Raw genomic sequence first — 27,287 nt, 5'->3', positions numbered from 1 at the left:
TTTGTGTTTGTGTTGTTTTTTTTTTTTTGTTTGGGGGGGGGGGGGGGTGGGGTGGGGAAGCAATGTTGTCTTTGTATTACCTGCCAGTGTATATGGAGAGTGGTGCATTTTATTGCTACATCAAGTATACCCGATAGGAGAAGCATTCTGTGGCTTCCATTGATGTAAGCTTACAGTATGTCCATTCTAGGTAAATGCCATGGTCTCAAACCACTGTCTCTATCAGAAACAGGCAAATCATTTCTACCCATACATCTTTTGCTTGGAGTTTTCCACTGCCAGTGCCAATGCTGTAGCTGCAGAAACCTAATTTAGAGAAGTCATCAGCAAGTGCCCACCATTTTTTTTTTTTTTTTTGTCTACGCAACACATTAGTTAAAGTACCAGTGAGCATTTTGCACAAGTTGCTGTCACAGCTGCCACCAGGGAATGTGCACCAGTGGGAAATTTCAAAAAGAAAAATGTCTAACATGGCACAATTCTCATCTCTCCTTATTTTGCCCCGTTTTATTCTCTGGTTCGTCTGTTTAATTCTGAGTTCAGGTGTTACCCATGGGCAGCCAGTGACGCAGTAAATGATGCTGATGACCTACCTCCCATGACTCATAATGCATTCCAGTTTCTTTTATGTGAATCAGAATGAAAATCCCCACTCTTCTTTGCTCAGTTTTCCTTGCCTTTATACTAAACAAGGTTTCCCTTCCTTCCCAAGGGTCCCAAGTGTGTATTCCCCTGACTGGCTGTTCCCCAGAACAAACATACTTTGGACTGTTTTGTCCTCTGTTGTTCGTGCCATGGGCCTCATGCTTAGTTGAGCCTTTCCACAAGTGAAGGCATAGCCATCATTGTGGTCATCAGCCCAAACAGTTCTAATCCGTTGCATGCTCAGCTGCGGATACTCGACTTTTTTAGGAGTAGCAGGAATTTTCTATGCAGATGTGTCAGTAGAACAATAAGAAAAAAAAACAGCCTTCACAAGGAGATCATTTTCATGCCCCATGCACCCAAAATTCAATGCTTATAGGAAAAGGTCAGTCTTAGAGCAAAGCTGCTTGAAGAAAAGTACAGCTGTTTTAAGCTGCTTTATTGATTTGGCTGTTGGTGCGAGGAGTCCATTGTCCGTTCTGCTGACCAGTATCATTTCATTGTTTCCTCGTGCTTCTCCTGGCTTTGTCTAGCTGTTGTCCTGTGCTTTATATTTGTATGGTAAAATTGTGTCACAGAACATCTCATCGTTGTTGTTGTTGTTGTTGCTGCTGCATTTGTGCAATACTTAGCACAGGTTCATGACTGGGTCTCATGCACTACAAACTATCTGTAATATTTTGAAACACTAATATTAGATAAGACAACAAATATCCTTTGTCTACACTCTGTCAACCTGTTTCTCTCTTTAGGAGTTTCTTGGAATAGTGGCTATCCATCATTATTCCAAGCAGACTTGCTAATCCTGCTACAAATAAACACACAATAATAAAGTCTAAAGTCATCTTTACAATCTGTTTCCCAAAGCATGCTGCTAAGCTGTTTAAAAAAACAAAAAACTATATTTTCCAAGTGATTTTTAAAAGAAGAATTTAAGCTAAGAAATTGCTTTATGGAGTTTACATAGTAAAACGCTGTATAACCTTTAAGGGTTTGAAGTATTCCATTGTTGTTTCCAAAGAGAGATGCTATTTGAAAATGGTGATACTGTAGTAAAACTAAGTTATGTAACAATGGCAGAAGCAGACTGAGAATCTCAAAGACGAGGAATAAAATATAAGGTCCCGATCCTGCAAATGTATGTGTATTCTTCGTTGTGTGTGTTTGTGTATGTGTGTAGTCCAGGGGTGGGTAAAATGCAGCCCGTGGGCTGGACGCAGCCTGCCAAGCCATTCTATCTGGCCCGTAGGGCCCCTAAAATATTTAGAAAATTAATATTTATCTGCCCCTGGCTGCCTGTCATGTGGCCCTCAATGGCTTGCTAAACTCAGTAAGTGGCCCTCTGCCCAAAATAATTACCCACCCCTGGTGTAGTCCCACATATTTAAATTTTTAAGTGTGAGCTGAAATCTTAGGTTTAGGATTTGAACTTTCAGTTGTTTGGAAAAGGACAAAATCAGTGAGGCAAAGAGATATCAGAAGGCTTTTTGAAATGGCAAAAGTCACAGATGAGTGCAGAGGCACTGAATCATGTTAGTGTGAAGACAGGTGGAAGACGATAGATTTGCACCTTACAGATTGAATTTAATCAGAGATGCATAAGCTTTCCTAAGCAACAGCTCACTTCATCAAATGCTGACAAAGGAGGGTGTTGCATAGGAAGACTTATGCACGCCCGATTCCATTAGTCTATAATATGCAACTCTACCCTGCCTTACGGGTGCAAAGGAGAAGGTCTTGCTAATAGCAATGATAAGCTCTGTGGAGTCTGGATAAAGAGTGTTTATAAGAGGAGCCTGGAGAGAAAAAGGGAGATTCTGAAAGAGAAGCAGTTCAGACAGGAACCACAAGTAATAATTTTGTATTATTATCTATTTATTTGTATTCCAGCAGAACCTAGCAACCATGCCTTGGAGCCTGGCTGTGCTGTGCACTGCTTTAACACATAGTCGATGATTTGATAGACCTTGCTTTGTCTATTTACACTGTAAACTCTGCAGGAGGTGAAGTTCCTTAATAAAGGTTGCAAAGCAGGCCACCGACAGAGGTGACAACAGAATCTATGTCTCCTGTCTCCCAATCTAATGCTGTAGCTGCTGGACCAGAGCCCTCACAACATCACATGAAGTCCGAGCCAGGAGGTAGCTCCCAGCGGCATCAAACATCCTAGTTTGTGCCATGTGAAAAAATTCCCACTTCACCTCTCAGTGCTTCAGCTCCCCGCAGGCACTGTCTCTTACCAAGTGCATGGCATGTACCTATAGCACTTTGCACACCAAAGCCCTAATCCCTCTTGGGGTGCTCCACGAATACGAGTTATAGCTAACCCCCAACCCGGTGCCTGTACCACATCCTGTCTTTCCATTATACAGTGAGTACAAAGAGGTGCGAACTCTCATCCTTATCTAAATCTGGTGCCTCGTCTGCAGTCTTAATATTATGGACCGAGTTGCAGAGGCAACATGTCACGAACAGAACGATGCTTTGTGAAGCTAGGTTGTGAGTGACAGACTTGAGCGAAAGTCTGCTCTGCACAAAAGCATTGTGAGCCCCTGCCGCGTGTGACAAAAGGCATCTACTGTTGTGCGCAAGCGGCGCTCATGCAGTAGCAACAGCTTTGTGTTTTGACCATCTGTGAACTTCCCTTTGCCCCTTCACCCTGAGTTTCTTCTCTTGGAGCTGGCTCTGGCATTAGCATGTAAGCGCTGTGACTACATGTGAAGCAGTTAAGAACATTCATCATGTTGTGTCCCTCTTTCGCAGACGGGTCCACCGAGCTGCTTTTCTATGACCTGAAGAATTTTTACCGCAGCTAGGAAATTCTTTTGCAATTTGTTCTTGCAAATTGCAAGCCAACAATGGCAAGAATGTGGAAACCAACTAACCGATTATGTTCACAGCAGTGGTTAACAGCATCCCCTCATTTGGAACAAATCCATTCCAGGCCAAATGAATCTGTTCTACCTGGTGTGTGCCCACAATACATTTCCACGTCTGTATTTTTAGAGTGTGCTAGACCACGCTAACTAGTGGAAGCTATGGGGGCAGTTCCTGCCTTCCTAACGGGAGGCACTCAGGGCTGTGTGTCATGTGACTTTGTCCCCTTCAACACAGAGAAATCTGCTCTTGTAATAGGATTTCTACAGATGTTAGTCTGCGTTGAGGGTATGGAGCCTGCGGGCCCAGTGCACAGTCAGTCAGTGTTCTCTGTGAATGACAGCCAGAATCTACAGCCAAGTTTGGCTTAATTTGACTTAACTAACTAACCTCAATTAAAATTACTTGGTTTAAAAAGTCCTTCTCTGATTAGGTATGCCTGTGTTTTGAAGCTGTTGCTCTAGAAGGTAACTACGGATGTTTTGCAAGGGATCAGGTGAGACAGCCCAGCTAAGCTGCATCTGACCAGATTCTGCTCTTAGTTATGTGTGTAGCTTCCTTCTCCTGTGTGGATTTTGTCCTTTCTGTGTTAAAGGAGATGAGCTGGTATCTTAGGGATTATTCCTGAACATGCTGCTTATCTGCACGCCTGGCAGTCTGCATGTGGAGGATGGTGTGCCTGGAGTGGATGTAAATGCACTATTCTGACAGCATCCAGCTGTAGTCTAAATTTAGTAGAGGAAAAGACAACTTTGCCTTCCTGCTGGAGCCTCTCTAGCCCTTCTGGCTTGAGAAGCTGTGGCATTGTTCTGGGGAGAAAACAGTTGGGGAACAATCAGCTGGTGGTTTGTGGGGTTGGCTCTGTGCTTCCAAAGGTTCACCCCAAATCCACACAGATATTGAAAATCAAATCTCTGCAGCTGTCGGAAAAGAGGAAACCTACCCCTTGCAGACACTCATGGTAGTGCTCAATGACTTGTCCTATGATGCCTTCACTTGGTTATATTCTTTACCTTGTGGCTCCTATGAAATATCTTCTTGCATCCCTTTTTCTTGGAACCCAGAGTTTTGGGGGGTCAGAACCTGATGTTTCTTGTTCAGTCCCATAAATTAAGCTGTCACTTGCATACTTTGGTCACACTACACTCCCTCTAAAAGTAGAAGCCAGTTAGTACAGAGTGAATCAAACAGCAAGTTTCTAAATGGGCTTGAGCAACAGTAACAGACTTTCAGGGCTTAATGACCAAATCGTAGTCCCATTGAAGTCCAGGGCAGAATTCCCATAGGTTACAATGGAATAGAATTTGGCCCTGAGAAAAGATTCCATTTGAACTGCCCAACTACTTGAGTGTCTCTGGAAAAGAGAGAAAAGCCATTGCAACAGAGGCGCCAAAAAAATCCTGAACGTGAATTTATGTCAGAACACGCAAAGGCTGTTGGAAGGTCAGTAAATGCTTGTCACTTTATTTCTATGGTGACTTCATTACTGAACTCAAGCACTAGTCTGTGTACAGTACGGACAATAAGTCTGGGAGGAACAAGAGAGCCTGAAAGAATTGCATTGTAACTAATAAAAAGAAACTGTTTTCATCAGCCACCTCTGCAAGTAATTTGGCAATGGCTAGAAGCAGAAGGATTGCTGTTAGTGACTGACCTACAGTGCGTTTCCCTTCTTTCAGTGCAGTAAATAGGCACCATGCTGGCTCTGTTCCAGTCTTGCAAGAAAGCTCCAAGAAATCAAAGACAATCACATTAACAGAATGTGTCTGTATCCAAGGTTACATTTTAATACCCGTGGATTAATATTTTCTATTCCTCTAAATTAAAACTAACTTTAAAAAGTCTAGGTGGCTGTACTTGAAAATGTGCGTGGTAGGTATTTTGTTTTTCTCTTCATGTTAAAGACATTTAATAGAGGCCTGTCCAAAGAGACTTGTCATTCTGAGTGCCTCACTTCAGGGATGCCCAGCTAGGGAGTTCTCAGGTCTGTTTTTTTCCCATTCTTCTCTCCCACTGCCAGCCCTCACAGCAGTGCTAAGCATTTTTAGCTCTTCTTAAAGGTTCTGGGTAATCCAAGCCCAAGGCATTCAATTTAAAAGGTTACTTTGGAATATTTAGGTCTTACAAGGAAGGGTCCATCTGCATAACAAAAGCAACAGAGTCAGGATGGCCAATTGAAAGGCATGGATCAGATTTGAAGACAGGCTCCATTTCCACCATATGCTGAAATTGAGTGTGGGTGCATTAGAGAGCAATTGTGACCTGATCCCCTCATATGCTTGTGACGGCAATGCTGATGGGTAATAGTGTCTGTAATGATCATGGTGATTTGAGTCAAAGGAACCTGATGTTACCTTGCAAGCCGAGTGTGTGATTGAATCTTGTTTAACTATCCTTGAAATGAGATCACCTTTGCAGCGGCAGGAAGCTGCTAAGTGATTCCTAGTGTAATTTTACCTGGGGTGAATTCATGGCTCCATTGAAACTGGATGAATTGATTATAAATCAAGTAACTAATCTTGTTTTTCAGTTGTGGTTTTTAGTTATTTTCCTTGAAGGTTCAATCTCATTTTGGTTGCCGACCATTCTAACATCTTGGTTTGCAGGAAGATGTAGCTTATGCATTAAATTTAATGATTTTGCTAACCAGAAGAAAACATCATATTGATACACATATTTCCCAGTTAAATCAATGGCAATTGAAATCAAGCTGGAATTAGCACCCAACCTGCTTGCATGCCTTTGAAAATCTTCCCAAGCACCTATTTTCATCTATTTTTCAAAGTACCCAATTACATTTAAAATCTCACCCCAAACCCATTAGGTTTTTAATAAGATGATCTTGTACTATCTTGTTTGGTTTTTATTTCTAGACTGGAGAAGGAAAAAAGGTATCTTGACTATGCAATTCCCCATCAGTCTCTCAGCTTTGAAAGAACTAGTGCTTAATGAAAGAAGTAGTCTCTCTGCATGTTCTCGTTAAATTGAAATAAAAAATGAATTAGAGAGCTTTTCTGAAAAACAGAACCTGAAATTACTGCCATTTGGAAAAATGTACATACCAGCATTAACCCCACTATACACACTGAAAATAATGTAGATATTGATTTCATGTGTTTATAGTACATTGGGATATTTATGAAACTTGAGTTGACCTCAGAAGGTTGAGTTGACCTCCTTTGATTCTATATATGTTCAATAAAAAGAATGCTTTAATCCATTAACATTTAGGGAGGGCTTAGGGACACAGCATTTCCTAATTTAGTTAAAAATTGTAATGGATTAGTAAATTCAAGCATTACCAGAACTTGTTGTCATAATTTCACTTTCAAACAGTTTTTTAAATATTTTTCCATTTAAATAAAAATTAAATAAAACTGAAACATGTTGAAGCTGATGGGACCCAGGATTTCACAGCTGGAGTCCAGTCTGTGTAAACTGGTGGGAAAAGGGATAGTGTTGATCATTCAGCCATCCCCTCCAGCTAGGGAACAAAGAAAGCTTAATCCGCTTCCCTCTTCCTCTCTCTCTTTCAGCCTTTATAGGGTGTGGCTTTTGCTTGGCCTAAATGCCAACTTCATAATTTCCATCACTGAGCCTTGCTGTTAAACTAGTACTGCTTGGTTTATTGTCAGGACTGATTTTGGATAACCTTTCAGAGTTGACTTCAAAATGTTGGTGCATTAGATTTATTCGACAGATTTATCCAGTCAGTTTTCTATCCACATTACAGTCCATTCATCCAAACCATACTTGCTTAGCTTGCTTGCAAGGAGAACAGCGGATGTAATTTACTTTGACTTCAGCAAGGCTTTTGATAGGATCGCCTACAAAATTCGTGCAAGCAAGCTAAGCAAGTATGGTTTGGATGAACTGACTGTAATGTGGATAGAAAACTGACTGGATCATCATGCTAAAAGACTAGTAGTTGATAGCTCAGTGTCTAGTAGGTAGTTGGTAGCAAGTGGAGTTGCCCAGGGGTCAGTCTTGGAGGCAGTTTTGTTTAACGTCTTCATCAACAACCTGGAAGACAGGATGGAATGTACCCTCAGAAAGTCTGTGGATTACACCAAGCTGGAGGGACTAGTAGATATGCTGGAGGGTAGGGCTGGGATTCAGAAAGTCTTCGACTAATTGCAGGATTGGGCCAAAAGAAATTGCATGCGGTTCAATATGGATAAGTGCAAAGTCTTGTACATTAGACTTTGGCCTTGCACTGTTCAACATCTTCATAAGCGACCTGGACAAGAGGGTGAAAAGCAACTTGTTCAAATTCACGGATGACACTAAGATGTGTGGAGAAGTGGGCACGCTGGAGGAGAGGGACAGGCTACAACTAGATCTGGACAGGTTACAGGGGTGGGTGGATGAGAACAGAATGGGTTTCAATACAGACTAGTGCATGGTATTGCACCTGGGGAGGAAGAACCAGCAGCATACCTACAGGCTGGGGAACTCCCTTCTCATCAGCACAGAGGCGGAAAAAGAACTTGGAGTCATTATTGATTCCAAGATGAACAGGGACTGACAATGTGGTGATGCGGTCAGGAAGGCTAACTGTACCTTGTCATGCATCCACCGATGCATCTCAAGCAGGTCCAAGGAGGTGATCCTCCCCCTCTATGAGACACTGGTCAGGCTGCAGTTGGAGTACTGCGTCCAGTTCTGGGCGCTGCACTTCAGGAGGGATGTGGACAACACGGAGAGGGTCCAGAGGAGGGTCACTCAGGGGGCAGCAAGGCAGGCCCTATGAGCGGAGGCTACGGGACCTGAACCAGTTCAGCCTCCACAAGAGAAGGCTGAGGGGGGATCTGGTGGCCATCTACAAACTCACCAAGGGGGACCAGCAGGCTATGGGAGATTCCCTGTTCCCCTGAGCACTACTGGGAGTAACAAGGAATAACGGCCATAAATTGACTGACAGTAGATTCAGGCTAGGTATTAGGAGGCACTACTTCACAGTCAGGGCAGGTAGGATCTGGAACTAACTTCCAAGGGAAGTGGTGCTCACTTCTACCCTAGGGGTCTTCAAAAGGAGGCTGGTTAATCACCTGGCCGGGGTTGTTTGACCCCAGCATTCTTTCCTGCCCATGGCAGGGGGTCGGACTTGATGATCTGCTCAGGTTCCTTCCAACCCTGCCAACTATGAAACTATGAAGACAGAACAATCCTGTGCACTGGTATAGGCTGAGGACTGACTGGCTGGCTAGACAGCAGTTTTGCAGAAAAGGACCTAGGGGTTACAGTGGACAGTAAACTGAATATGAGCCAACAGTGTGCCCTTGTTACCAAGAAAGCTAACGGCGTACTGGGCTGCATTAGTAGGAGCAGGACCAGCAGATTGAGGGAAGTGATTCTTCCCCTCTATTTGGCACTGTGAGGCCACATCTGGAGTACTGTGTCCAGTTTTGTGTCCTCCACTACAGAAAGGATGTGGACAAATTCGAGAGAGTCCAGCAGAGCACAGCAAAAATGGTTAGGGGATGGGGCATATGACTTATGAGGAGAGGCTGAAAGAACTGGGTTTATTTAGTCTGCTGAAGAGAAGACTGAGATGGAATTTAATAGCAGCCTTCAACTACCTGAAGAGTGATTCGAAAGAGGATTTAGCTAGACTGTTCTCAGTGGTGGCACATGACAGAACAAGGAACAAATTGCAGCAAGGGAAGTTTAGATTAGATATTAAGAAAAACTTTCTCGTTATGAGGATGGTAAAGCACTAGAACAGGTCGAGAAGTTGTGGAATCTCCATCCTTGGAGGTTTTTAAGACCTGGCTAACCAAAGCCTTGGGTGGGATGAAGTAATTGGAAATGGTCCTCTTTGAGCAGGGGGTTGGCCTAGATGACTTCCTGAGCTCCCTTCCAAGCCTAATTTGATTCTATGATTCTATGATTCAATGATTCTGTGATTGGTTAATTCAGGATTAAGAAATGATCAGATTTTCTGCACACACCAGGAGTATGTTATGCTGGCTGCTGGTTCAATATTGAAGCCATCTAAAACAAAGCATACAACAGAAAAATAGCTACACATAATTATGTGCTTCCATCCTGCCCTCCACACTCACTCTAACAAACAGCTTAAATTTATGCTTAACGTTAAGCCTATTGATCACAGTACTTCACAGGAAGGAAACCCAATATCAGTTATCTCATAATGGCATGGACAGACAGCTGGCTCTACTTCTCCTTTCACAGCATATTCAAGCCTCTTGCAACCACTTAAAAATTTTATTTATTGTTAAGCTTTCCTAGTCCCCTTTGCTTGATTTAAATTATGCCTGCTTCAAGATTTATATCAAATGCTAATTTTGGCACTCTTAACTTCTTTATATTCTCCCTCATTTAAGCTCTTCATGATGGAGACTCTGGGCTTGACTCTTCTTCTTGCACATGTTAAGCAAGAGTCCTTTGAAGTTAGTAATATAAAAGTTAGCTAATATAAAACTGGTGCAAGTGAGAGGTCCTGTGTCATTTATAGGAGAATCATGTCCCAGGCCCACTCATGCAGTTAAACAGCCGTCCATGACATTATATTTTTAACAAAGCTATGCCCTGATTTTGACAACATTCATGAGAATCTTTGTTTAATATGAGGTCAAGTAGGAGTTAAGCTTGGTGCATGTTGTTTCTTTCCATCTGGCATGTGTGCACCTCAGACAGATATTTAGAAAAATTAAAATTCCTTTTCGGGAAATCCTCCCAGGAAAACTGCTCTATGGCTCCTACATCACGTACAAAGCTTCTGTTGACTTCAGTAGGAAGTTCCACACCCTAGCTCTAGAATTCATAGTTCTTGGAAGTATGGATTTGGATCAAATATAATTAAAACAATTTAAGCTTAATTTTTAGTCATTTGTAGTCTATAAATTAATTGTTGGGTGTGAGATTAAAGATGGGGACCATTTAAACTCTTTGCCTCTTTGAAACCTAGTCTTATAGCAAGTAAGCCATAGCTTAGATGTATCAAGAGGTAAAAAGATGCTTTAGAAGTGAAATTCTGTGCAACAAAGGAAACAGTTTTTTTTGGAGCACTGCAAGGCACTGAGGGAATGGAGTCCTTCCTTGCAGCAGGGCGTAGTGTTCCTGGGCAGCTTTAGCAAGTTGCTTTAGCAAGGCTGGTATGATTACTAGCATCTACCTCTGGGGTTCATAAACCATCCATAAAGTTGTCCTCTATCAACCTAGGTTCTTATAATGCCTCTGTTATCTGAACTGCCAGTACAGCTTTGATGGAGACAGTGTATATAAAGTCTTTGCTGAATCCAAAAGCCTCTTTTGACCTGGTAAGTGGCTAAAAGACTTGCTCTTAGAGAATTGCTTACTGTGTAGTCCATTGGTTTATGTAGGCATTTCATTCCAAAAGACAAATAAAGGCTGTGATAAATGTAACTGTTATGCCTTTAGGGTTTGTTGGGCATTTGATGTACTTTTGGGTCCATGTCAGCTTCAATTTATAGCATTAGTTTTCCTATAACTATTTCAGCCTTTCTCCTCTGAATATTGAGGACCTGCTTCCTCAGTCATTTACACTGATGCAGAGTAAACTTAAAACACTACTGTACTAATTTGGTAACATTTTACACCTACTTTTCACTGGTTGTGTATTGATATATAGGACTGAGAGGGTTATCTTGCATCACTGTGTTCAGTCTCCTGCTACCCCAGGTAACCATCTCATAACAACATGGTACCGAACAACGGAGAATCAGGCCCCTGTGAGTGCTGGGCAGAGCACCAGCACTCTTCTTGAAGGTTGCAGGAAAGACAACCAGTCCTCATCTCTCAAGTTCCTGTACTTTATAGTAGGTCACAAATGAAAATGAGTTTGACCTACTTGCTTATTCTGGACCCTAATGAGCATTTGTCTATGCTGCCACTCATCAGCACTTGACCCAGTTGTGGCAATGTGGGCACTGCTAAACAGAAACCCAGCATTAACAGGGACGTTGCGAGTTGTCAGGTCTGACATGGCTCTGCTAAAAAGCAAGGATGTCCAATGTTAGTGTTTATTCAAAGAATCCAGAGTATGCTTGTTGCCCTGGCTATATTCATGGTTCACCTCTGAGTCAGTTGGCCGACTCTGCTGTAATCAAAAGACTATCTGTATTGCTAGAGGAAGGAAGCTGCTTTGTTGGCCTCAACCAATCTCCCATACATAATCTTCCTCTGAGCCACCAGAGGCTATAGCAATGACTGCGCTGCGCTGGATATGCAGCGGTCGTGCCAAGAACAATATTGTTTGCATTTTAAGTTATAGCATCTATGGGAATCAAGAACTGAAATGGGGTTTTTTAAAGCCCATTTGAAGCATTGCCAGAAAAGTGACTTATGGCTTCCTAATAATAACTAACAGTTCGGATGTCTTGATCAACATGTGCTTATGCACTCTGCAAGCTGACACAAATATTTTATGAGGTTTATGCTATAATTCCTGTTCCATAGCAGTGTTTGTAGAGAAACTTGCAGCATCAAAGGGCTTTAATCTTCAGTTTCATCTCAGAGCAATTATGTCTTTGTATTGTAATTGCTCTTGGATAACTTAATATTTTCCTCCAATTTTTTTGATCAAAAACTGTTGGAGGATAGTGCTAATCAGGGATCCTGGTTTTCCCTGATAAAAAATTGCAAATTCTCTGATGAAACCCCCCAAATCTGCTATTAAAAGGAAAGGCCACTATATATTTAGGTTTCAGCTGAACACAATGTTTTCTTGATATATTTACCATTTGAAAGCAATTTGGAAGCCTACCAGTGCCTTAATCACTATAATAAAATAAATTCTAAATACCTATGCATTTTGGTATTTGATTTGGAGTTATTTATCATGGAAAATCAGAGCTCCCCCTGTCCTCTTAGCTCACAGAACGCAGGTCCAGGCCCCTCACTCCCAAGCCACAGCCCCACAACCCTGCTGGCACCCCTCACTCCTGACCCACAGCCCCCCGGCCCTCCTGGTGCTCCTCATTCCCCTCCACAGCCCCCTGGCCCTGCTTGTGCACCTCACCTCTCTCAGCCCCCCAGCCCTGCTGGTACCCCTTGGACCTCACCCACGGCCCCCTGCCCCACAGCCCTGCTGGAGGGGGCCCCCAGCTCCCAGGACTACAGGGCCAGGGGCCTGGGTCTGCAGCTCCCTGCCCCCCACAGCAGCTCCCAAGCCCTGGTTGCTGCCGCAGAGTGGAGCATGGACTGTGCACAGATCTAGGGGACACAGGTCCCCCCTGCACCCTCTGGAGTACATATAGTGGCAGGGAGCCAGCCCCACCCCCCATCTGCCCATGGCCCCATCCCACTCCCTGCTGAGACCCTGCAGCCATGCATTCCAGGCTCCAAGCCCCATGCACTGCCCAGCTGGGCAGCAGTCCCAGCCTCAGCCCAGGCTCCACTCAGCTCCCTCCCTTCCTATGGGGACCTCAGTCGCCGCCTAGTCTTACCTGTCAGAGCTGCTCTCCAGGCTGCCTGTTAGCCATGCACATGTATATGCCCCTTGCCTGACCACCCACCTTCCACTCCCCCAAGCCCATTGCAGGCTGGAACTCTGCCAGCCCGCAGAGACGTCTTTGCAAAAGTGCAAAATGCATGGGTTTCTCAGTTATAATGAAAAATCCACATTTTCTGCGGGTAATGGGGGAAATCCACGTTTGTCTCCATTTTTCCATGGCAAAAAGAAAACCTGGATCCCTGGTGATAATTATAATTTTTAGCACTCTTCTTTGGAAAATCTGTATTTTATTTTTAGTTTTTATTTGTACATACAGGAACAGGCAAGTCCTTGTTTATGGTCTAGGCACTTTTAAAAAAATATGATTGTTAAAACAAATTTAAATATAAAAAGACTGGAAGATGTCTTGTCTTCTGTGATAGTTTGTGATAGTTTTTTAGCTGGGATGTCGTGTACCACTCTGGTCATGTTGTCTGGAACAAGACAGCTGAAAAAGAAAGTGTATAGTTAACTCACATAAATGATGATTGGTGGAGATGAGAAGAAAACAAAACGATGACATTTGTAGAAAGCCTAGAGCAGGGGATAGGAAATTACAGCCCGCAGGCTGCATCCAGCTCTCCAACTGATCGGGTCCAGCCTGCAGGCAGGCATGCACCAAATGATTGTATCTGGCTGGTGGCACTTCACATGGGGTCGAGCCCATGCCCTGCTCCCATCCTCCCCGGCCTGGGGCAGCATGCATAGCTTCCCAGTAGGTCTGCTCACATTGCGCCTGCAGCCACCCACTTGCTGCTTAGCTACATCTGTCACCAGTGGCTGCTCTCCTCCTGTCCCTGCTGTGCTGGTCTGGGAAGCAGGCTGCGCGGGGAAGCCGTGGGGATGTGCACCAGGTAACAGATGCCCAGCCAGGCCAGGGGGAAGTTGCAGCCAGGCAGCTCCTGCCCTAGCATGCAGGGCTCCAGTGATATTTAGAGCTGCGGTGTTGTCACCTTAGAGCAGCCCCGAGTGAACGCCAACTAAACAGCTCCAGAATGAAGCTTCCTGCCATGCGCCCAGCACCGTTCACCACCAGGTCCATGTGTAGGGTGCAGGGGATGCAGTGTGGGCCTGTGGTGCTCCCTGCCACAGGTGGTGCAGGCGTGTCCTTGAAATTTCATGAGGAGAAGACAAACCATGGGACTAACTTGATTCTCTCTGCAGCCAGTGAGTCTTTCCATTGACTTAGCAATTGAAGCAGCCTGAAGAAGTATTCTTATCTCTCTGAACTATCTTGGACTTGGTGGGTTGTTTTGTTTTATTTTGATTTTTTTTTTTAAAGAAGAAACAGGAAATTAAATTGGGCCAATATTTTGAGTATTCTGAGAACAAACAATTCTAACTTATCATCTGACAGTCCTCTTGGCTAATATGTCTATCCAAACATCTCCCTATTTCCCTCTTGTACAGCAATGAAGAACATTTTACATGTAAAATGTAAAATTGAGACAGCTTTCCAAAAACGTTCTGCCAAACCTACTGATTTTGCTTATGCCTACCTTGTTTTGAAAAATCTATTTGTCTGGACGTTAAAGTGATCTGGCTTTTAGACAAAACTCCTCTAATTTGTAACATCTGGATCTGTTTGGGATTTATTTTCTGAAGAAAAATGGGTGCCCTGAAGGCTGGCAAGCCACGGGAAATAGCAATAAGTATCTGCTCATTTGATATGTAATTTTATTACTGAGGCCTACAGACATAATTGGGATATTTAGAACAAAGTGGCTTGTCTGCACGAGTAAAAAGCTTGAAGCAAATGAGCAATAAACGTGTGGTACTTGAAGTAATATACTGAAATATCAGTACTTTGCTCCTTTTTCCCTCAGTCTGTTGCATCTAAAATTAGGGATGATGAATCAAAGAAATTCTTGCTACTGTCTCCGTGTAAATGTTTGCAGGACTGGGGGACCCTTTATTTGGCAACACTCCAGAGCAGGGACCTTCTTAAGTTACAGGACCAATGCTGCTCATCAGTGTAAATGAGGAGTAACTCCACTGAAGTCTTTTGTCTCGGCTGTTACTCTGCTTTGTTACACCATGGTAAAATTGGTGTAAATGGGAACAGTATTGAGTCTGTTGGCTCTAATCCAATGGAATAACTTAACCTTGAGCAAAGCAAATCAATAATTGTTAAAGCCCCACTGATAGTTAAGACAGATACCATCATAATGAGATCAGAGGGCCTTACTAGCAAGAAATAAATCGCCCGACTCCAACTCTGTGTACTAAAGATCTTTACAAAGCAAATGAGAAGTTGAGCTGCTTAATGATATTTTTGAAAGCTCCCAGAGACTCTGGGAGAGGAAGGGCCTACATTACCAATGGATTAGAAACCAGCAACTATTGCACCAGCTTGTGACAAAAGGGACGGCCAGGAGCGTGGGATTTATAAACTACTGACTTTGAACCCAGGGAGAGAGACAGACACTGTAAAAAGAGTTTGTAAATCATGGTCAACAAAAGGCTTGCTCAGCAATATCACTGGGAATGCGTAATGGGAAATCCTTTTGGGGTTGCAGTGGAAAGGAGTCCAGCCTCCTGGAAATCTAGAAGCATCACATAATCTTTTCTTTATTAGAAAAACCATGCACAATTAAGGACGATAACGTGCCATAAGCCATTTTTAAAAGGGGAAATAAAGGGCTGCAGTTCCTGGCTGCCTTCATGCTCCTTAGCATGCAAATAATGGTTTAAAAATACAATCCCAATAGAATGGAAACATGACATGGGGGAGGGCCTGGGCAAGGCCTTCCATGCATGTTTACAGTAGACCTCTGCACTAAAAAGGAGGAGGAGGTGAGAAACTGTCCGAAGGGTACCCATGCACCCACGCTTCTAAGCTTTAGAAATACTAAACAAAAAGCAAAGTATAATAGATTGAGACCCCAAACAGCTCACAGCCTAACTATTACTAGCTGTAGAATTGTGTAGGTGCGAATGCCTTTGGAGAGGATGCTTTTAGGTGATTTTTATAGAACTCTATGAAATTTCTGTGCAGAACTCCGTTAACTGCAATCAATGAAATGAGATTCAACAAGGACACATGCAAAGTCCTGCACTTGGGATGGCATAATTGCATGCACAAATACAGACTGGGGAATGACTGGGTGGGTGGGCAGTACTACAGAGAAGGACCGGTGGTTCAGTAGACCATGTGCTGAATATGAGCCAACAGTGTGCTCTTGATGCAAAAAAAAACAACAGCATCCTGGGTTGTATTAACAGGAGTCACTTGCCAATCAAGGGAAGTGATTCTTGCTATATCCAGCACTGATGAAGCCTTACTTGGAGTACTGTGTCCAGTTTTGGTCCCACATTTCAAGAAGGACATGGACAATTTGGAAAGAATCCAGCACAGGGCAGCAAAAATAATCAGGGGCCTGGGAGACAAGACTTTCAAACAGTCTTCAAATACCTAAAGCGTAATTATAGAGAGGGTGGAAATGGACTTTTATCTGTGGTTGCAAGGGACAGGACTAGATGCAATGGCCGCAAGCTGCAGCAAGGGAAATTTAGACTGGATATTAGGAGGAACTTTCTGATTAAGCAGGCAGCCAAGGATTGGAACAGGCTACCTGGAGAAGTTGTGTTATCTCTATCCTTGGAAACATTCAGAAGCAGCTTAAACAGACACTTGGCTGAGATGGTTTAGTCAGGGATGATCCTGCTTTGAGCAGGGGGTTGGCCTAGATGATCTTGTAACATCTCTTCCAGTCTCCTTTTCTGTAGTGCTATGAACTTATATTGGGGATATATTCTCTATAAATGTGACTGCAAATGTAACATCCACCGAATGCCTAAAGAGCCATTCCGCCTACCCTTGAAACAAAGAGATTGGAAGAATGTCCTTATGGGGTCCTTGTGTTTCTTGACATACAAAGTGTGGTCATTAGACTGGGAAAATCCTGCCCTGCAGTGTGCTTCCTAAGCATTGGAGATGTGCAGCAACCAGCCCCTCATTTGTTCATGTTAATGACTGCCAGGTCAGCTGTGACTTGCCCAAATGTATGCTCTAGGGACTATGGCCTGGGAACTGGCACGCAGCCCAGTTCTAACTTAAATATTGCTTAACCATCCCCCTAGGCTACTGAAAGGAAAGATTCTGCCTTGTCCATGAGGTCATCCAAAAGTGACTCCAGAGCCCTCCAGACACTGTAGGATCTCAAGTACTGCTTGGGTCTCCACCTCATAGAATACAATGAGCTTGTGGCCCGGTTGATTCACACCAGCAGCCCCAGGGCCTCACTGGGATTTAGTTATGTCGTATAATGCAGGGCTATTGAAAGACACTCGAAATTTAGGGCCTGATCTGGAGGGGTTCTGAGCACTAACAAAGGGCTTTGGCTTGAATGGATGTTTAATATATCAGGTATCAAAGGCCTGATCCAGTTCCTCTTGAAGTCAGCCAGAGTTTCCACTGGTTTTGCTGGTCAGCGAATCAGATCCTATGTTTATATTGCAATATAAGGAAAATGTAAAATGTTCATCTTGGTAACCTGGGACTGGGGAGAAGACTTCAAAGTACATACAATGCAGCAATTTAGAAGAACCAAGTCAGGCTCACACCCCTTCTAATAATACCCCTCTTCAGATACATCCCTTTGCCTAAATCAGGGGGTGCAGACAGTGGTACAAATAAATATTGTCAGCTAAGCAACTTTTTCCTCTGGGATTGTTGTTATCTGCAGGTCCTGGACCCTGGGAAATAAAAATGTCTCAACCACACTAGCAGCTTTCAGAGCAAACCCCTTTCCCTAAAGAAGTTTCACTAGCCGTTGGTTTTTCCTCTTTCTTTTTGTTTAGAGATAAGGTGTCTAACCACTCTACAGTAATTCATTTTCCATATGTTTTAAAAAATGAATTGGCGTGCCTGCTAATTGGTTTCAGCTCTGTTAGGATGTGGTTAGTCAAATTAATTCCTAAACCTATCAATGAAAGAAAAAAAGACCAAGAAATATGACTTTCAAGCTGTTTTAAAAAAGGCTTTAATCTTAAACAAAATAAAACCTCAGTGAATCAAAGCTTTTGATCTGAGGCAGTGTCTGCTTCCTAGTTTATTTCATGCTGTACTGTTCTGGTGAATATAACCATTTTACCCCAGGGTACTTTGTACAGAACTTCTGTGCATTTTAATAAGCTCATTGAAGTACCACGAGGTTTATACTTAAGGTGGAGGACTGGTGGCATGAATGTGCTCTGCCATAGACTCCTTGTGTGACATTGATTAGTATTGGCATTTTATATCACTATAGGTTATGTCACTTTGCTGAATCTGAATAAACTACAGCATTATTTGCATTTTTATACTAGAATATGAGGATCTACATTAGGAGGTTTGTTGTTTTAACTAGTTAAAGCAGCAAAACATGCAGAAGTAGACAGGGCACATCTACGCATGCAATTAGCACACATGAATAAGCTTATAAGCTTACTGCTCTGGAGTTTTTTGCTCCTGAGCACGCCTTTGGAATGTGCACCCAAGAGCGAATAACTCCAGAGCAATTAGCTCCGAATTGTATTCATGCGCAGCACATGGGGCATTTTTACACGTGCTCTGGGAGGCATGGGAGGGGGTGTTTTAATTAGCGGGCACTTTTAATGAAAAGTGCCTGAGGGTCACACGTATCACTATTCCCCATGCTGAAAAATGGTGGTGGGGTGCTTTGAACTAAAGCTCTTCGAATGAGCTTTAGTTCAAAGTGCCTCACTGCCCCCATTTTTCGGCTCAGGGACACTAATACACATGATGCCAGAGTCTGTTGCAGCACATTTCTTTCTGTGCTCCAGCACATAGTTTCTCAACCTGTGGTATGCATACCCCTGGGGGTACATGAGATACAGGCAGGGAGTATGCAGGTAGCCCAACACTCTCTCTTGCCCTCTTTTCCTCTCTCTCTCTCTCTCACCCGCTTTTCCTCTCTCTCTCTAACCCGCTTTTCCTCTTAAAACTATGGCAAAAAATTTGGTGCACTGCACATTGCTCAGCGCTTTAAATTCCCCAGTAATAATTTGGTGTTCATGCTTGAGTTATACACCCCTGGTGTAAAAGATGGCAACCCTACCCATACCAGATCAGACATCTGTTATATCATGGCCTTATATCCACAACCCTTCTTCCAACGTATGGCACACATTAGTCTGTAAATATAAAATCCCCTGGAAAACTGAGTGTTGGGGTACTGATGAACATTTTCAGAAGTTAGCAGGTACTTGCTACTTAAAAGACTGAGAAACACTGCTCCAGCAGACCCAATTAATCTGGATTTCCAGCACATTGGAGCTGGTTCCCTGCACATATGTAGGAGCCCGTGGAGCAGCCTGGGGTTGCTCCAACTGGGTTCAGTGTGCTGCAAAGGGGCTGGCTGGAGCACAAGGATGCTTCAGTGCAGGGCTAGTTGGCAGGCAGTCCTAGCAGTGAAGCACCCTTGTGCCCCAACCAGCTGGTCAGTGTCTACATGTGCACTGCTGCACACAAAAAAAACTTCCCCGCAGGGTAATAATACTTACAAGTACTACCCTGCTAAAGAGTTTATTAGTTTCCTGTGCTCTAATAGGGGCACACAAGTAGACACTGAGATGTTTACTGCACAATTAGTCAACTGCGCAGTAAAAATCTTGTGCAGACATGTCCACTGTATATAATACTAAGTTCTTGTATCAGCTTGATTCTCTCAATAAAAACTCACACTTCTAGCCAGCATATGTATGCTAATAAGTATCTAAGTGTAAAAAGTGTTGTAGAGTCTGCTTATTAGTTTCCCAGAGTAAGACTGAGCACTCTTTGTTCAACTTCAGGTAGTGATAGCTGTTGGTACTCATCACATCACTTAATCAGGTTCTTAATGTTGTCCTTTTTCCGCTCCTGAAGAAAAGGCAGGACTTGAAATAATAAAATATCAGGCAGGAGGTACACTATCATGACACCTGTGCAACCATTTATATGGAAAGTGCTATGGATGTGCCAAATAGTGCTTAAATATAATAATGTGTTCTGTACAGTTTTATTAAGTGCAAAACCAAATTGGGTTTAAATCAAATTTGCAATGAAAACCTGGCTTTACTTCCTAATCGCTGTCCCACTAAGACACAAAGCATTGTTTCAGTCAGGGCTGTATGTTTTGTCATAGCCTCAACTCTTTTAGCACCATCTGTTGTGGGTCTAAATAAGGGAGGCAGAGTCCTGTGCACTTAATCCAGTTTCTCTCCTGCCAACTCAGAAAAAGAGAAAGTGATGGAACTGTCTCTCCCCCCCCACCCCCCCACCCCCCCATCCCAAAAAACAGCATTTTATTTTTCCACAAAATGTAAAGGTTTTTTTGTGAAATACTGAACACTGGAGTACATTGATTCAGAATAATATTACCGTGCTTCATGGGAGCTGTTGTTAGGGTGTTTTATCTACTCATGGCCCAGCCTTTCCCAAAATGTACTGCTGTCTCCCTGAAGGCTGGATAGCATAAGACAACCTCTTGGTAATGTGTTACAGGACATAGAAATATTTAGATGAAGTCTGATAATTTTCCATGGAATGCAGTCCCTTTTTATAGGAAAAAAATATTTAGTTCAAACTCAATTGTCATTGAAGTGCAACTTAACTCTGTTCCTGCTTCTCTTGCCCCTTCCTCATAAGGGATTAGTAGCTTCTGGTTTGCTGCTTTTCTGAGGTTTCTCTCTTTTCCTGTGGGGGTGCAACCACGTCCTTGACCCTAATCAGCCTTTGCAAATGTACTGCCCTCCCTAGGTAAGCAAATGTGAGTTTTACACTTTTGTTACTCTTCCTCTGTTGTTCTCCTCTATTCAAGGGTAGTAGGAAATAAATGGTTTGAACTTACGATTATCTCTTCCTTTGCCATCCATCCTTTCCAGCTGAACTCTGACATTTGTAGTAGCTGTGAGTATTTCCCTGCTGTGCCACAATATTTTTATTGTAAATCCTATCACTGACTTAGAACTGGAATCCAATGTTGATTTTATTCTCTATTATTTCAGAAATCTCAAGCCGGGAAATAAGAGCTGGGTGGGAATTTTCTTATAAAAAAAATGTTTTCCTCCCTCCCAATTTGGAAAAATCTGATTCATCAAAACTAAGATTTGTTATGGGAATGTACCGGTTTTGACTGAACTTCTGTTGGGGCATTTCCCCCCCCAAAAATGAGACACCTGAGAGAAACCACTGGTTGGGTGGTTAGGACACCCACTAGGGCTGTGGGAGGACCACGTTCCAAGTCCCTGCCCCACTGGATCAGGCCTTGAAGCTGGCTCTTGAGCCCTCTGGTCTTTTGGCTATTTGAGGTGGAATAGATAGGGTTCTTCTTCTTAAGTCTTTTCTTGGGGTGCGGGTGGCAGTTTTATTTGTTTTACCCTGATGTCATGTAGGAAAAATTGAAATCTCATCAATGTTTGCAGAATAGGAAAACCATTCCTTTTTCCAAGCCTCTGCAGAATAAATATATTATGTCAGGAGTGGGCAACCAACAGCACATGTGCCACAAGTAGCACAGGCAGCCTCTATGTGTGGCACACAGCAGACTGAGTAAGGGACAGGCAGCACGGTGGCAGATAGGCCAGGGAGCTGAAAATAGAGCAGCAGATTGGGCAGGGTGGGAGGAAACAGAAAACAAAGCAGTAGATCAGGCAGGGAGTACAGGGCACAGGGCAGGGAGCAGAAAGCAGAACAGCTGATCAGGCAGGGAAAGGGGCTTGGAGGTCAAAAAGGTTGTCTACCACTGTATTATGGGAACCAGGTGAAAAATACATTCCTCCCTCCTCCAAGATCTTAGTTCCTCCATTGTTTTAGAACATGTTTCGTAGAAGTCCTATAGTCTGCACAATTGACATAGAGGAAGATATTATCTGACTTTATATTCATTTGCCCTCAAGCAGAGCTTAGTATTTAAGGAAGGGCTGTTCCTCCACTAATCTGTAATACAAACAGCATTGCCCAGTGAAGAAGACACTTACTTGGGAGAAAGAAAACATAGCTTCAGCTTCTAGCCTCTGTTGCATGGTAGATGGCAGATCACCAGGGATCTGGGTTTTCCATTTCCCATGGAAAAATGGAGACGAACGTGGATTTACCCTGTTACCTAAGAAAAATGTGTATTTTTCATTTTAATGGAAAAACTTGTGGATTTTGCAGTTTTGCAAAGATCTCTCTGCAAGCTAGAAGAAAGAGTTCCAGCCTGCAAGGGGCTGGGGGGAGCAGGAGGAGGGTGGTCAGGCAGGAGCTCCATGTACATGTATAAAAATATCAGATAGCCTCCAGGCAGCCTGGAGAGCAGCTCCTGCAGGTAAGCTTGGGGATGGGAATTGAGGCCCCCATAGGGAGGGAGGGAATGAGTTGGGCAGGGCTGGGGCTGGGGCTGGGACTGCTGCCCAGCCAGGCAGTGTGTGGAGCTTCGGGCCCAGGGCTGCAATGCACGGCCACAGGGCACGGGCGGGAAGTGGGACAGGGCTGTGGGCGGCTTGTCCGGGGAGGCAGGGGAGGGGGGCCTAGCTCCCTGCCTCTGCATGCATTCCCGGGGGAGCAGGGGGGGACTGTGCTGCCCCGGCAAGGTATTCCCTGGCCATGAGGCAGCAGTGGGGGCAGCGGTGCAGGGTTGTGCCTGTTGCTGCCTCTGCGCAGGCAGGGGATGCCTTGCCAGGGCAGCGCGGAGCCCATAGTGGCAAGGAGCTTCCCCATGCAGCCCCACTTTGCCCTGCAGCACCGGGTCACACCCACCGGACAGTGGAGGCCCCGGGGGAGGGCAGCAGGGCAGGGAGTCCAGGCCAACAGCAGGCAGCCTGCGGCCACCCCACACACAAATCTGGGGGGCACGGGTCCCCCCTGCCCCTCCAGGAGTGTGCGCAGCAGTGGGGAGCTGCCCTCCCCCCACCAAAGCCTGCAGCGAACAGGCAGCAGGTGGGGAGGTGGGCTCCACGCTCCACTCCGCGGCAGCAGCTGCTGCCTCCTGCGGGCAGCAACCGGGGCTTGGGCATTGCTGCAGGGGGCAGGGGGCAGACCCAGGTCCCTGGCCCCATAGCCCTGGCCCATAGCTGGGGGTCCCCTTTGGTGGAGCGGGGGCGGGGCAGGAGGCTGCGGAGGGGAGTGAGGCACGTCAGCAGGGCCAGGGGGCTGTGGGTCAGGAGTGAGGGGCACCAGCAGGGCTGCGGGGCTATGGCTTGGGAGTGAGGGGCCTAGACCTGTGTTCTGCGAGCTAAGGGGGTAGTGGAGCTCTGATTTTCCATGATAAAAAACCTAAAATTAAATACCAAAATGTATAGGAATTTAGAATTTATTTTATTATAGTGATTGAGGCACTGGTAAGCTTCCACATTGTTTTAAAATTGTAAATATATCAAGAAAACATTGTGTTCAGCTGACACCTATATGTATATAATGGCCTTTCATTTTAATCTTGGATTTTGGGGGGTTTTATCAGAGAATTTCTGAATTTTTATCGGTAAATTTGTGATTTTTTTATCAGGGAAAACCAGGATCCCTGCAGATCACATAACCTCTTTGTACCTCAGTTTTCCTCTTAGCTATACCCTCAGTAGCTATTTATTTCTGGGTAATCCTTTGTGATCTCTGGATGAAACCTGCTACATAATAGCTACAGAGCTTTAACTGATATATAAGTGAGGCAGTGGTATTTTTGCAAGTCTTTTTTTCTTGCTTATTTAAAAGGAGATGATTCAGCAACACTCTAATTTCTTACTTTGTATTTCTAGCTGTTCATTAAGGTCTAAATCAATTGATTTGTAATTGGTAAAACTGGTAAAATTTTCACAGGGGTTTAAACTCTTCAGGCATTTCTGAACATGTTTTCCTATTTCCAGCTGTATAATCTGGCATCAAGATAGCATCAATTCTCAGCTGATCAAAGACTAAGATTTTCTCCCTGTGTTTTGGTACACATGCCCCATTACAGTTCAAAAGGCAGAGTCCAAGGGTAACATATTGTTAAACATCTGGAACTCCAGCTCTGCTATACAAGTGAATTAAATAAGTTGAGATGTCCATATGCAAAGGACAAGAATTGTCCTGTCAGAGTGGAGAGATGGTCTATGTAGTGCGGGGATCCTATATTCAACTATGACCAGTGTCTCAGTTACTTCAAAGGAATGTGCCAAACCTATACCCCTGTGGGGAACTCACTTGAGGGAACTCCCTTATTATGGCTACTGTTCTCATTTGTACATCTTCACCTTTTGAGTTTCAAAGGGTTGTTGGTTGTAGCTGTGTTGGTCTAAGGACATAGGCAGGCAAGGTTCCTTGGGTAGATGGGATATAGTTTCATAGATGTTAGGGGCTAGAAGGGACCTCACAGATCATCAGGTCCAGCCCCCCTGCACTAGGACAGGGAAGATCAGGTGACCCCAGCAAGGTAGGCGTCAAGACGCTTTTTGAAGATCACCAGGGTGGGTACCTGTATCACTTCTGTGGGGAGCCTTTTCCAAACCCTCGGCACTCAACTTGTAAAGAAGTTTTCCTTATGTCTAACCTGAAGCGATATTCAATCAGTTTGTGCCCATTATACCTTGTCCTCCCCTGATGATAGATGCTCCCCCAGGCCCTGATATCTTTTATATTAGATCAACTGTCTAGCTGGAAAAAAGTTCTTTGCAAGGTCTAATAAAAGGTATCACATCTACCCAAAGAACCTTGCCTGCCTTTTAGTTTCAAATGTACTTAGCTTCATGCAGAATCACCTTTAGCTGATACTTTCCTTTTAATTCTGAAGCTGATTCAGTGTCATAAAAGATATTTTCACAGGTCCTTCATACAGTATATTAGCAAAAACAGGTTTCTCTGGAATTTGCTCTGAAGAGGGGTCACTATTGCTGCTTTTGGACTGAGTGCAGACTATATTTCCTGCTGTTTCAATGTGCCTTGGCCTTTTCTCCCTAGGGGATGGCCTTTACACTTGAAGAGAGGCTACAGCTTGGGATTCATGGTCTGCTTCCTCCCTGCTTCTTGAGCCAAGATGTTCAAGTTCTCCGTGTCATGAAAACCTATGAGACCAAATCCAGTGATCTAGATAAGTATGTCCACAAGTATTTATTTGTTTGTTCTCTCTCTCTTTTTTTTTTGACTGTGGAGATGTGAGAATCCTTCTGTTTTAAACTATACATGTGCAGGGCCAATCCTTCAGGATCACTCTTCCTCTAGCCATGACCAAGAATATTAGCCAACCCTTTGCCATCAGTGCCTCTCCTATCCTGTCCATTGTCTTGCCCATTCCACTCCATGTCTCCCAAGGCGCTGGTGGTATTGTTTGTAAGAGCCTTCAGTATAGACCAGGATCTTATTGTGCAAGGTGCCTGTGCAAATGCAGAACAGAAAGATGGTAATTGCCTTGCTAAGCTGGGATATGGCATTATGCACAACATGCTCACTTATGGAGTGGATGTGCTCCACCACATGTACCCATCAGTGTATTGAGTGGAGTGCCTAATGGCAGAGCAAAAAGAACCTGCCAAATAATAGACATTTTTTAAAATCATATGGAGTAGTGAGAGAGTGTTTTCAGCCCATCATCCCCTTTAATACTGTTCATAAGCGTGATGGCAGGGAGAAATGTTAAATGTGTCTTTTCCCCGGTGTTTGAGTGTTTTGCTTCTCCATTGCTATCAACTGTGGCTGGCCTAAGGGCTAAAAAAACATGCTCTGTTTTCCCAAATCACAGTAGTTTTCCCTCATAGTCTGAGGTGTCCCTTTTGTTGTACATAGCATGCAGCAGACTGGTGTGCATCTGTGAAACACAGTACTTTTATCCACAAGATACCTGATGCAGAACTGAGTCCTGAGCACATTGCAGCATATATCATTAAGCTTACACATATTTCTGGCATAAGAGAGTCATTTTTAGTTTAGTCTTCTACCTCAGTCCATCATTTTTTCTGCTTGAAATTTGACAAATTCATTCTTAGTCAAGGAAACAATTTCAAGAAAAAAGGGAAATACATTTTTATCATTTTAAAAATGCCTTCCGTTAACTCTAATATCAGAAAATTCTATATCGTATGAAAAATGGCACTTCTTTTTTGTCTATAATATGTCATTATTTTTAGCACCAGCCCTGAAGACTAACAAATTCTTTCAGACTTTTCCTAAAGGGGTTGGTGGATTTGGAGTGATGGATGGGAAACTGGGGTATTGGGTGGGAAAAGTCATTTATGGATAGATTGGTAATCTTGAGGGTAGATTAGAACATTTCAAGAAAATGATCAATTGAAATGTGCACATTTCCATAAAATATGAATAGCTCATAGATCAGCTGATATATTTAAATACATTGTCTTTGACCCTCACCCATGCCATCAACACTGTAGTTTTCTCCATCTTATTAGAGTTGTTTCTGTTGTAATTGTATAAAACCCTGAAGATACTGCCTGATTCCAAATGTGTTGGGCACATGTAGCTATCATTAAAAACAATAGTATTGTGGATATTCAAGACCTCTAGAAAATCCTACATGGAACTTCTCATCCAAAATCTGTCTGGGTACACTATGGCACTATGCACTGGGCCTGAGTGTCGTATGGCATATGCACATGGGAGAAGGTATGAATCTAAATACCATTAGCCTCATGAATTGTGCACAGTTTGGGTGGAATTAACAAAACTTGGGTATACTGACATGTCCATTTCCTTTCTTTTTTAATTCTTCCTTTTAAGATACATTGTCCTTATGACACTACAAGACAGAAACGAGAAGCTTTTTTACCGAGTTCTGACATCAGACATTGAGAGATTCATGCCCATAGTTTATACTCCGACAGTTGGCCTGGCCTGTCAGCAGTATGGCCTGGCTTTCAGAAGACCACGGTGAGTGGACTGAATATTTTTTCACTGTCTTGAATTGGATTTGAATGTTGTTTTTATGCAGCATGAACTTTTCTGTGGGTGGCCTAGAAAAAGTCAAATTTGATCCTGGATCAAAATATGGGCTATCGAGTAGCTGATTACATGATTGCTGCTCTTTGTGACAGCAGGCCCGTGGACTTGTTACTCTGCCTGCCGATATCTCAAATACATGGTGAGAGTAGGTGAGTAGCTGAGTGGGCTCAGCTCCCTGTTCCCAACTCCTGACTAGCTTTGCAGAAAAGGAGGTGAAGGACTCCTCCGCTGGTGCAGCATGGGTGGCACAGATCGCTTCCCCGTCTCCTCCCAGATGCACAGGGGCAGCAGGGAAGGACCTGCAGTGTGGCTTATAGATTCATAGATTCATAAATGTTAGGGTCGGAAGGGACCTCAATAGATCATCGAGTCCGACCCCCTGCATAGGCAGGAAAGAGT

General features: G+C 43.7%; 1 protein-coding gene across 1 annotated transcript in view; it reads left to right on the top strand.

The window, feature by feature from the left end:
• ME3 (malic enzyme 3) overlaps positions 1 to 27,287 on the top strand; it is a 177,767-nt gene that overhangs the window by 60,317 nt on the left and 90,163 nt on the right. The window contains exons 2-3 of the mRNA XM_025215641.1: positions 24,897 to 25,030; positions 26,667 to 26,816. Coding sequence (XP_025071426.1) covers positions 24,900 to 25,030; positions 26,667 to 26,816 — 281 coding nt within the window. The 5' untranslated portion in view covers positions 24,897 to 24,899. The remainder of the gene's footprint in view (positions 1 to 24,896; positions 25,031 to 26,666; positions 26,817 to 27,287) is intronic.

This window comes from Alligator sinensis, unplaced genomic scaffold, assembly GCF_000455745.1.
Source record: "Alligator sinensis unplaced genomic scaffold, ASM45574v1 scaffold523_3, whole genome shotgun sequence".
Taxonomy (NCBI): domain Eukaryota; kingdom Metazoa; phylum Chordata; order Crocodylia; family Alligatoridae; genus Alligator; species Alligator sinensis.
Note: the sequence above shows the minus strand (reverse complement) of the source record. Positions and strands in the feature narration are given on the sequence as shown.